This window comes from Phragmites australis, chromosome 8 (assembly GCF_958298935.1).
Source record: "Phragmites australis chromosome 8, lpPhrAust1.1, whole genome shotgun sequence".
NCBI classification, from domain to species: domain Eukaryota; kingdom Viridiplantae; phylum Streptophyta; class Magnoliopsida; order Poales; family Poaceae; genus Phragmites; species Phragmites australis.
Window position 1 is genome coordinate 1,492,488 of NC_084928.1, and position 11,907 is coordinate 1,504,394.

General features: G+C 41.7%; 1 protein-coding gene across 1 annotated transcript; it reads left to right on the forward strand.

Annotated features, from left to right (window-relative positions):
- Window positions 1-455: 455 nt before the first annotated feature.
- On the forward strand, window positions 456-2,568 carry LOC133926169 (uncharacterized). Its single transcript, XM_062371961.1, has 7 exons — window positions 456-653; window positions 756-845; window positions 939-1,093; window positions 1,570-1,690; window positions 1,789-1,908; window positions 1,989-2,059; window positions 2,137-2,568. Exons 1-7 carry the CDS (start codon window positions 540-542, stop codon window positions 2,384-2,386), a joined length of 921 nt encoding a protein of 306 aa, XP_062227945.1. The 5' UTR covers window positions 456-539; the 3' UTR covers window positions 2,387-2,568.
- The last annotated feature ends 9,339 nt before the right edge of the window (window positions 2,569-11,907 follow it).

Genomic DNA, 11,907 nt, shown 5'->3' on the forward strand with positions numbered 1-11,907 from the left:
CGACTTGTTGTTCGATTCAAACTTGGCTTGAGACCCTAACAAACTAACCTCAAGTCTGATTGTAGACTCCGATAGATGTTTGACTCGAATTGAGCTCGGCTCGAGACGACGTCAACATTTTTTTAAAAATATATTCAACTTTTTATGAAACCTGGTTCAAGAATTTTCTAACACTAGTTCAATATTTTGTCAAAATATTGAAACAATATATTAGAGATATTGAAACGGTATACTCAAAATGTTATTTAAAAAATCAAAAAGAAGAAAACATATTGATATAGGATCCCATTTTATTGTGAAAAGGGACTCACGGACACAAATATTTACAAATTTTTTATTTAAAAATAAAAAAATTCAACGTCGGCCACTAACACTTGTTGGGCCGGGACCAAAACCGAGCTTCGATAAATTTATTGGGCCGCCTTTGACAGCGATGCGGCCTAAAAACCCGGGCGGGCACTTCGTTCGCGCGGGAGAACCCGCGGAGGCAGGCAAGAGAGCGCGGGAAACCCCAGGCGGCGGGAGGCGTGTGGGCGGAGATGAGCTCGTCGACGTCCGGCCGCGACGACGACGCGCCGGACCTCGTCTGCCAGATCGACTGCGTCCACGGCATGGTCGACGCCCTCTCCTCCGTGCGCTGGAAGCGCCACCAGGTCGGTCGGTCGGTCGTCTCGCCTCCGCCTCCCCTGCCCGGCTGCCCCCCCCCCCACCTCACCCCAAGCCCTACCTAACTCTCCGCTTCCCGCACGGCGCAGGACGCGGTTATGGAGCTGTCGGCACACGGGATCGTGCTCGCCGTCGAGGAGAGCCTGTGCCTCCAGGCCAAGGTCTTCCTCAAACGCGAGGTGAGCCGCGCTGCCCGCCTGCCCGTCAGGTGTTTGTGTTTATGCCTGGGCGCTGGCTACTTGATTTATTCGGGAATCGTGGTGGTCTCGCAGCTGTTTGTGGAGTACGACTACACAGGGGAGGGGCGGCCACGGTTCGGGCTCAGCCTGGGGCTCCTCGTCGACTGCCTCAACATCTTCTCCGCGCCGGGGAACGCGTCCGCCGTCGAGATCCGCTACCCTGGCCCCGACATGCAGCTTCTCCTCAAGTATGTATGCCCCGTGGTGCTGATGTTTGTTCGTACGGGAATTGGAGCCAGAATTGTGACGAAACATGAGCAAAATTATTGTGCACTGACCCGACCTGGAGCCATTTAGGGCTGAACGAGCCCAGCCCGGACAGTTTTTGCTGACGTAATTATTGTCCACCCATAATGCCCACAGAATTAGACATTTGAAATTTGGATAAATTTGGCCGACAATAGCTGGTTCTCCATGCTTGTTACAGAATATAAGACTAGATGGGCTTGTATGTTCAGATGAACTGCTGAAGCTCATGGGCGGATGACTCGCTATGTGATAAGATTAATAACTTACACTTTATAGTTTCATCTTATGACCCTCTTGACATTGACACAAATTTAACCTCCTCTGTGGAGCTTAAGATGCTGAATTAGCTGTGGTGATAAATGTAACTTTTGTGGGATATTGCTCGCATGAGGGACTCTGGCTAATGTTAATGCAGATCAGTGGGCTCCCCAGATGCATGCATGTATGCAGAAATCAGAACCAGAATTCCAGATACAATCCCCTGGGATTACCATTTTGAGCATGCTGGGAATACTCCAGTCACTTTCACTGTTAAGGTACTCCCAGTGCATCCGTATTTATTTGTTGGTAGTGTGCGTCAGCAGTTTGTCTTGGTGCACCAGGAATATATGATTCACTCTCTGAAATGTCACAGTCTGCCGTCCTGAAAGAATCAATCGATGACCTTGAATGGCCAGGTTCCAACATTCAGATTCAAATGCAACCAGATCCTCCAACAGTCATATTCAAAGGCGAAGGTCATGGCGACTTGCAGGTATGTTACAAGTTAGTTTGTATTATTCACTTAGCCTCCAGTCGTGCTTATAACTCACTGTTAGTTACACCATTTGGCAGATCGAATTCCCCTATTATGCAAATACCGATCTTCTAATCGTATTCCGATGTGACCGTGAAGTGTCATACAGGTAAATTTTCTTATGCCTACAAGCTCAGATGGTATGCTGCTTTGTGCTAATTTTCTGACCATACTGATTTCTTCAAGGTATAAATACAAGTTTCTTCGAGCAACTACCTCTAATCTCCCAAGTAGTGTCATGAAGGAGAATCGTGGGAGTAAGGTCACGATTGGGAGGGAAGGGATGCTCAAAATCCAGCACCTGGTTTCAGTTGCCAGGCCAGGTATGCAATACTTCCGTAATATTGCTGGCGGAGCTGAACAGACGAGCCGAATCGCTCATATAGAATTCTTTGTGAAGCCAGAAGAAGATGATAACACTATAAATGATGCCTAACATTTGTTATATAGAGTGGTTTATCGGTTTCTATCATCCATTAGGCCTAGTTTATATTTGCCTTAATTACTAGTTTCAGCTTTTGTTTCTAAGAAAAACCTGGTTTGAGCAGTTAATATTTGTAAAACTGAAGTAAGGCCTTAGTTTTTGAAACTGCCTCAAGTCATGTGCCTTTGCTAGTAGCCTACTATCAGACAGGCATCTTGTTGTTTCTTATCAGGTGAACCATAAGCTTTTACTCTAGATTCACGAAAGTACCATTTGATTCTGAAACTTTTGCCAAAAGACAACAAAATCTGCAGCAAGCAATATTAAGAACGATGTATTTTTGAAACATCTTGTGCCTGAAATGGATTTGGCCCCTAAGTTAATGGATCAATAAGACCAATGGATGGATCCATATGGGCCTGAACCACTGGTCATCCACCCCTGAAAGTAGATGGTTCTGTTACTGCATGACATATTTTCCCACAGTAAATCCATAGTTCACAGTGGAAGCTAGTTCTGCTTGTGTAGGTCTTGTCATAACCCCTGATTGCCATCAACGGGCCCCCAATTAATCTATCTCTGTACTATGAAAGCCAGGTCGCTATTTTGCGGCCCATTGATCAACTGTTAGCCATTCCCATCCGAGAATTGCCTATCAACTGTTCTTGTTCCCTTTGCTATTGTTGCCTGTATTCATTTTGCAGCTCTCATAGTATGTGGTTGCTTAAGTTGTTATTCTTACAAAGTTGCACATCACAACAACTGCTTAGCACAACAGGCACTTAAGTATGCAAAACGTGTGGACTAGATATTTGTTAACCATGAGGAAAAAAATGGATGGCAACTAAGATTTCTTTTGGCTGAAAAGGCAAAAGAAAAGTCGGCAGCATTGTTTGCTACATTCTGTTGGAATCTTTCTTCCTGTAGCTTGTTAAAGGAAATATCTATCTTGTCAAGACCTTAACTTGGCAACAAAGGAGAAGTGGTCGCTCCAACAAACCAAATTAATAGATGTCAGAAGTACGAAAACCCTAGCTCTGCTCTACCTTCTCAGAGTGAAACTGCTCGTGGACAGCATCAATGCACCAATGCAATCTCCTTTGCTTTCAGTTTGCCACTCTCTATGCATGCAAGGTAAAGAAACCTCTTCTCCTTTGCATATACTCTTCCTACCTAGTGACAACTCACACTTGATCACTGTACTTAGCTGAAAGGTTGCTAGTAACCGAGCTTAGAGATGATTAGCTATAAGATTATTGAAGTACCAGAGGGTACGTTTTTGTGCTTACTTGTGAAATGGATGTTCCATTTGAGTGACTCAAGAGATAACTGAAAGGGCTCCAATGAGATAGATATTCTGTTCGATAATAAGTTTGATGTACCTAATGGTCTTTGTCCATTCCTGTGACTGCGAAATTGGCTTATGATGTTACAAGATATCTATCCTTGAGGCCATATTAGGAAGGCCCAGATTCTGTCGGGTGAACATGATGATGGGTCACTCTCGGGTGCTTAAATCCAAATAATGAGACATGCCCTGTGAACGTCGTGCTGATTTAAAGCTGCAACCTTGAGCATAGTAAACTCGTAGTTCAATTTCAGAAACAAATGCGAACTTTCCATATATTTTTCTTCCCGTGCTGCACTGTAACTCGTCTTTGAATCAAAGTGCATAAAAAAGCCCAAAGAGATGCATTGGCAAGGTATATATATTTTGTTTTGACCATGAGCGCTTTCGTGTGGGTAAGTAGAACTATATTGTTGCAGTGTCTATATCGTAAGCATGAATAATGCTAGGCGCCGTACCACTTCTGTTCTGGTGTTCTTGGTACAGTCCCTTTCACCAATTAATATTTATCAGTGACCACAATTAGGTCCCCATGGACACGCATGACTAAACGGAATACTAGTACCATGCTCGTTGCTCAACTGCTGAAGACAAGCACAGTTCGTTGTTTAAACTTGTCATGTATAGCTCCTACTATTGAGCTATGTATGGGTATGGGTATGGGTATGGGTACGGCCACATTAACAACCCACGACCCCATCCCAGTCAAGATGGAGTTAACATGTAATCCAGAGAGATTTCACATGATCCCCACCTCAAAATCCGTTTATGATTTAGTTTTTTTTTAAAGCATGAAGCATGATTTAGTGAAAGATCCCAAGTGGCCCCCACATGAGATCTACAATGTCCAGACCGGATTAACGGCCTGCGTAACTCCAAGTAGATTCCCAACTGGTCTGAATCTACCTCCAGTACTATGTACGTAGGCACAACGTACTCAAAGCAGGAGGCACCCTTGGGCTGTGAGAATTGTGACGTTATTAGAGGAGTGAATTTGGATATTTGGAATCTAATTGTTTTAAAAAATTTATGAGGTAAATCTATCTTATTTATTAAAATGTGCTATAGGTTTATCTAGTGTATACTCTACTGCTTAAGAGGATTATAATCTACTTTAGCAAGGTAAATTATAAGTAATAAATGTGAAGACGTAAATAAGATAGAGAGATAAACTCAGTATAAAGGATTTTTATCTTATGATATGGATGGCATGAATATCACTTATAGTCGATATTGGAGCTCCATTAAAGATATGCTTCTGGTCGGTATTCGGTCATGACTCTTGAACAACTAAGCCACCAAGGCAAGGCAATGTCTTATCACCAGCCTCTTTTTTGTCACTTGCCGTTGTGATCACTTCGGAATTTGAGCCATTAAGACAAAGATCTTCATGTTCCCATACACGTGTTTTTTTGTCACTCCACACAAAGTCATATGATCAACAAGCTTGAACAATTTTGGCTCAAGTTACCAGCGAGTCATTAAGATTCTAAAGCGTTGGCGTACCATTTGGTACAAATTATCATCACTCCTTAATCCACTTTCTAGGTAGCAATTAACTACCATTACTCTATCTAGGCCTATAAGCACTAATCACTCACTAATTTTGTGCTTAGTTATCTTAGATGATCACTTTAAGCATTTTTATGGCTTAGATGTCTTCTCAAGTGTATATGGGTTTTTCTGGACTCTAACATCATGACACACCTTCAAATGACTGAGTGAAAGGGTATTTATAGCCTCAAACCCGTCAACTAGCTATTTTTCCAACAGCTAAAAAAACTAGTAAATTCAATTTGCGCAATAATTGCTCATAATTAGAAACAAAGGTAGAATGAATGTCATTGAGGGTATTGAATTTTTTAAGTTCCTTAGATTGTTTCTTAAGGGTCTTTTGTTATTGATTGATCAAATGAAAGAGTTCATCATAGGAGGGTGAATTCTCATCGGATTCATCATCACTTACATCACTATCTATACTTTTGGTTATAAAACACTTGTGTGATGATTTGCACGATGATGACTTATGTGATGATGACCTTGAGGAAGAGTTTCTCTTGAAGGAGTGGTTGACGAATCTCTCATCACTTAGCTTGAATCTTCATCTTCACTCACTCATATTCCTATGCTTGCAAATGCTTTGACTCTTCTCTTTGTCTCATTTGCTCTTGGTTTTCTTCTTATTCTTGATATGATCAATAGTTTTAACTAAGTCTTTTATGGAGATTTGATGATCAATCTTGGTATTGATTTTCTTGATGTTCTTCTTCACTTAAGAGATGAGTTTGGTAACTTTGGGATTCATTTCTTCATCACTTGATGTGCTTTGCTTATCATCTTTATTGTTCTCTTTATCTTCATTTCCATCTTCTTTGCTGAGCTTGACTTTTGTTCTTGTGTCTTTATCTTCGTTTTCATGTGTGTGCATGATGTTTGCTTGTTTGTGAAAGCAAGATTCTTAGTGTTGGATGATGAAGAGGTTTTCACCCTTATGTTCATGGTAATCTCATGAGCGGTGATTTTGCCGAGCACTTGATTTGAGATATTTTCTTGATGTCGTTATTGCCGTAGATGATGAAGACTATCAGCTTGTACTTCGAAAGAAGAGTTTGAAGTTTTTTTTTCATCACTTGATCATCATTAATTTACATCAAACCTAACACATTGATCTTATCGACAAGTATTCAACTATGAGTATATGTTATTAGCATTTTCATGGGCAAATTGTTTGATGCTATTGAGCTTAGTAACAAGTATATGATTTCTCATTGTGTATATCCTTTGTGTCTTCATGTATTTCAATGAGACTTGTCTAAATATCATGTGCATTGGTGAGAGAATAAAGACAATTAAATGTATTAAAATTTAAAGATGATAAAAGGATATTATTCGCCAATGCATCTAATTACCACTCCTTATTGGTGATGCGATATTTCATCTCTTTCTCGGTGACTCTCTAAACATCTAAACCTTTAGCTCGCAAATAACAAGTCATAAGAATTTTTCATTAGAAAAAATTAGTGTCGTCGAAATATGGAACGCTATATGTATCAATCCTAACCTCGAACGTCACAACTCTAGGATGTTAAGCCTATCAAGAGCACGAGGCTCTGATACTAATTGTGAGGAACGATGACGTCCTAAGAGGGAGGTGAATTAGAACACTTAGAATCTAATTGCTCCAAAAACTTCACAAGATAAATCTATCTCAATTTCTATCTAATTGTGTTCTAAGTTTATCTAGTGTGTCTACTCTATCGCTCAAGAGGATTGCAACATACTCGAGCAAGATAAATTGCAAGAAAGTAAATACGGAAATGTAAATAAGGTAGAGAGATAAACTCGGCATAAATGATTTTTATCCCGTGTTATTGATGATATAAATGTCACCTTTAGTCTACGTTGGAGCTCCTCCAAGGATATACTCCTGGTCGGTATCTGGTCATGACTCTTAAGCCACTAAGTCACCAAGGCAAGGTCTCAAGTTAGATGAGCCATCAAGCCACTAAGACAATGTCTCACCACTAGTCTCTATTACAGTCACTTGCCATCGTGATTACTTCGGAGCTTGAGCCACCAAGACAAGGGTCTCCACATCACCATACACGTGTCTTGTCACCGCTCCACACCAAGTCGGAGGGTCAACAAGCTTGAGCAACTCCGGCTCAAGTTGTCAGCGAGTCATCCAGACTCTAAGGCGCCGGCGTATCACTTGGTACAAACTAGTATCGTTCCTTAATTCACTCTCTAGGCAACAACCACATAGCAACACTCTCTCTAGGACTATAAGTACTAATCACTCATTAATCTTATGCTTAATTGCTTTGAATGATCGCTTTAAGCACTTTGGTGGATTTGATGTCTTCTCAATTATATATGAGTTTCTCTGGGCTCCAGTAGCATGCGACACATTCAAATAATTGAGTGGAGGAGTATTTATAGCCTCAAACCTGTCAACTAACCATTTTTCCAATAGCTTAGAAAAGTTGTTAACACCGGATGATCCGGTGAGAATAGTAGTATTAACACTGGATCATCTGATGAGTACAACCTTAAAAATTAGGTGTTAGAACTTCACTTAATGTCTCTGTGAACATCGGACACTCTGGTATACCTTCAAATCTAAAACTGGACTTTTCAGTCAGTTATCTTGAGCTATCCGAGCCTTTGTAGCCTCTCTGTGTACAATGCTCCGGTGCATTCATCTTCAGAGCACCGGACCTTCTGATGGGTTGTTTTTTATTCTTTAACACTTCCAGTCGTCTCTGCAAGAAATGCTCTGGGTGTGTACAAACCAAACACCGGACCATCTGGTGGGTTGATCTTCAGTTTTCTGCACTTACATTCTTCTCTGCAGGAAATATTCTGGTGTTACCTAGTGTAGATCACCGGACTATCCGGTGAGATCCTTGTGAGGAACTGTCCAAATAATATTCTAATTAATCACCAGGAGGATCATTATTCATAATCACAACCTCGATGATTAACCAAAATATCATCCCAGTAGTCCCGGTACGTGTTTTGTGCCCAAGATCAAAACACACGTCTTTCCAACATGTATATCACAACAAATCTTAAGAAAGAGCGAGTAATTAATATTATATTAAAAGTTCTTAAGCATGCAACAAGTTATCACAATTTACAGCAAAAGAGAGTTAGGAGGAGACTAAAACCTGCTCAACTCCTAACCAGCAAAAGAACTAAGCAGCGGAAGACTAAAAGCTATACAACAAAAGGATATGGAGCCACATGCCCTTAGGCTCCATACCAGAACACCGAGTTCGGAGTAGAATGTGCTACTCCTGCCCGCCACCTTGATCGGCAGGCACAAAGTAGCCAAACACCGTCCTCTCCTTGTCGACCTGTGAACCTGCATCAACTTAAGGGCAGCACCCTGAGTACGAAGGTACTCGCAAGTCTTACACAATATGAGTATATAATATCCCGACTCTAAGGATTATGCATTGAGCTGTTAGTAAGAGTAGTCCACAAGGTTAAGTAAAACATATGTGATAAGCAACCTAGATATATGTGTGAGCAACTAACTTAACCAACATATATGAAATTACCCTGCACCTACCAACTGATCATATGAAACTGAAACCACATTAGTATCAATGTATAACAAGTACCATCTCGACCACCTCCCACATATTCGAACCACAAACCACATATCCGAACCATACAACAGAACCAACCACGAGAACTCTACGATCGGGTGCAAATGAAACAATAGCATGCTCATGACCAAGAGCGCGGCAGTTCAAACTGTTTATACACCATGCAGGGGATACTCCTGGACCCACATGACTCGGGGACCATACGGCTTGTGTCACCCACTAAAGTGCACACAAAGTGGTACCCGTGTCAACCTTTCTCAACCAGCCTCAACCGTGTGCGACATGCAACACTCGGCGTGGCAGTACCAGAACTACTCCCGGAGCAAACTAGTACCGCTTATAAGCCCGCCCGCTCACACCGTCGTTGTTCAGGCCCCACAAAGCCACAGCTGCAAAGGTATTCGGCTTGCCTTACCATTAGATCAGCATGTGGTAAGTAAGGTAAGTGCTAAAACCAACTACCCCGACGATCGGCCTTAAACGATGAAAGCGGTCTACGGTGTCCGGTCTTCCTCTATCGGCCTACCTAGGGGAAACTCCACATCCGAGCAGGATAAAACACTATTCTAGCACCGCCCATATCTCGTCCCATACTCACCACTCATACAACTAACACTAACAACCCAACACGGTAACCATTGTGAAAGTAATTTAACTTATAGCTCACGAACGATGGGACGTTCCACCGCTCGACTTCTACTGAGGACTTATGCATTGCTAAGCATCTCACATCACTTTTAAGTTAGACCTTATCATGAATAAACTCAGGCTACAAGGATATAGATCAACAATAATTCAAGGTAGAGACAATGCGATCAACATAGGTTCTACCCATAAAAGTCCGACATCGACTTCCTATACATGCAAACCTATACATAAGCATAACTTATCAATATTTAGACTTTATTTCATTCAATTGATAGGGTTCAATATGATAGATGCTTGCCTTGATGCACTGGTTCACAAAGGTGTGGTGCCTCGGGATCAACCTCGGTCTCCGGGATCGATGGATTGGCGTGCTCTAAGAAAAATAACGCGTGCAATGATAAGCATAAATGAAATGCAACAATGTAAGTCACAAGGTGCAAATGATAAAATACCATAAAAATATACTTTAAAATGTAGGAAAACATTTTTCCTAGCTAGAACAAGTCATAAGATGACTAACAAAATTGGTTTCATCCATTTTGGACTTGTAAAGAATTAATGGTGAATTAATGAAGCTTAAGGCTAATTAATTAGCCTAAAAAATTTGATTCGACATTTAATGGCTGGGGATATTTTTAATAGATAGAGTAGTTTATTATGAAACCAACAAAATTGGTTTCATGATTTTTGGAGTTCGTATGAATTAATTATGAATTTTACAAGTTATCAGCAGATGTTGATGAACAGTGCATCCGGATACTCCGGGGTACTGGAGACTCCGGGAGACTCTCCGGCAGCACCTTCTCTGTTATTTTCGGCTGGGGCTCACCCGGAGACTCTGGGGAAGGCCGGATACTTCAGGGAAGCTCCAGAACTGGACTGTTTTGAGGGAAAAAAATGTCCGGAACGAATTACGATATTCTCCAAACCAAAAGGGAACATGTTTGAGCTAGTTCAAGGGTTCTAGAACTCTTTTAACAACCTAGAAACTCCATTCCTAACTCAAATTCATCCAATTCCTCAATTTAGGGTTAAACTCACAAAAACTCATGAATTTCACTCTTTTGCGAAATCGACCAATCAAATCACGAATTTCTGCCATGGGGAGCATAAGAGACTTACCCACGATACTTGTGAAGGTTAGTGGCCGCCGGGTGATGAAGAAAACGGTGGGAAATCAAAGAATTCCGGCGTTCTTCACTTTTCAACCCTAACACTAAAAGACATCCAAATCGGCTCAAATCCTTCGGGAATGAGCAAACAAATTGGAGGAATGGAATGCTTGTGAGCTTGTGATCGCAATGGTACCACATGCATATCTTGATTCGGCTCCTAGAGCGCGGATTTGAGGGATAAAGGGAGAGGGACTTGAGAGAGTGAGTGAGAGAGGAGGGCTTCCTTGGCTTGCACGGGAGAGGCACGGGAGTGAGGTGGGGCTGCTGTGGGGTTGGCAGCCGAGTGAGGGAGAGAGAGTGAGGTGTGGGGCCGGCCAGCTGGTGGGTCCCATATGCTAGAGAAAGAGGTCTGTTTAAAATACGAATTCAATTCTTTTCTCTCTCGAATTTCTTTCTCTCATCCAATTAATTTCAAACAAAATGCTCTAGTACGTCAAAATAATTTACCTCAAAAATAATTATGACGCTAATGATGCATGATTAAACTTAATCATGCGATTATGGAATTTAGGACGTGACACTCAGCCTTCTCCCCCTTTGTCAGAAATACTTCAGTGAGTTCAACACACAAAGTACCAGACCATACGGTCAGTTGATCTTCAGTCTTCTACATTATTCTTTGCAGAAAATACTTTAGTGTTACCCAGTGCAGATCACTAGACTATCCGGTGATATCTTCAATCTTCTCTCATTCGTCAGAAATACTCCGATAAGTTCAACACACAGAGCAGCGGATTATCTGGTGAAGTCATCAAACCATCTGGTAAGGCAAATCTTCTTAGTACTTCTGTAATTCAATTAAAATTTGTCTCGGTTTTGATGACTTCTTAATGTATTATATCATAAACCTACTAACATATATTATTGATAAACATATTAGTTCCAATAACTATATTATTATTAATCACTAAAATTAAAATCAGATCTTATAGTACCATTTTCGTTTAAGGGCCATGAGTAGTGCATACCCCTTCTACATGTAGGGGATCCACCTGTCAACCCCACAGTTCACGACATGTGCTGGCACGTCGTGCTAGCCAGGGCAGGCAGACATGCACTGCATCTGCACCCTGCAGACATGGAGTAGCAGCAAAGGTGTTTGTTTGGTGTACTTCCCAGCGAAGAAGCTCCAGTCAGAGCAGACTCCAACCTCTTCGGGTGCCATTAATGGCCGGCCCGTGCAACTCAATCATCGCGCTCGCAAGATGTTGCTCCAACGAGAATGAGGTCGCGTCGCTTGGG

Bases quoted from the DNA above. Each gene is read 5' to 3' on its own strand.
- LOC133926169 (XM_062371961.1), top strand. From the start codon at position 540: ATGAGCTCGTCGACGTCCGGCCGCGACGACGACGCGCCGGACCTCGTC. The intron at 1,094-1,569 runs GTATGTATGCCC...ATGTTAATGCAG, and splicing joins GACATGCAGCTTCTCCTCAA to ATCAGTGGGCTCCCCAGATG. The intron at 1,691-1,788 runs GTACTCCCAGTG...GAAATGTCACAG, and splicing joins CAGTCACTTTCACTGTTAAG to TCTGCCGTCCTGAAAGAATC.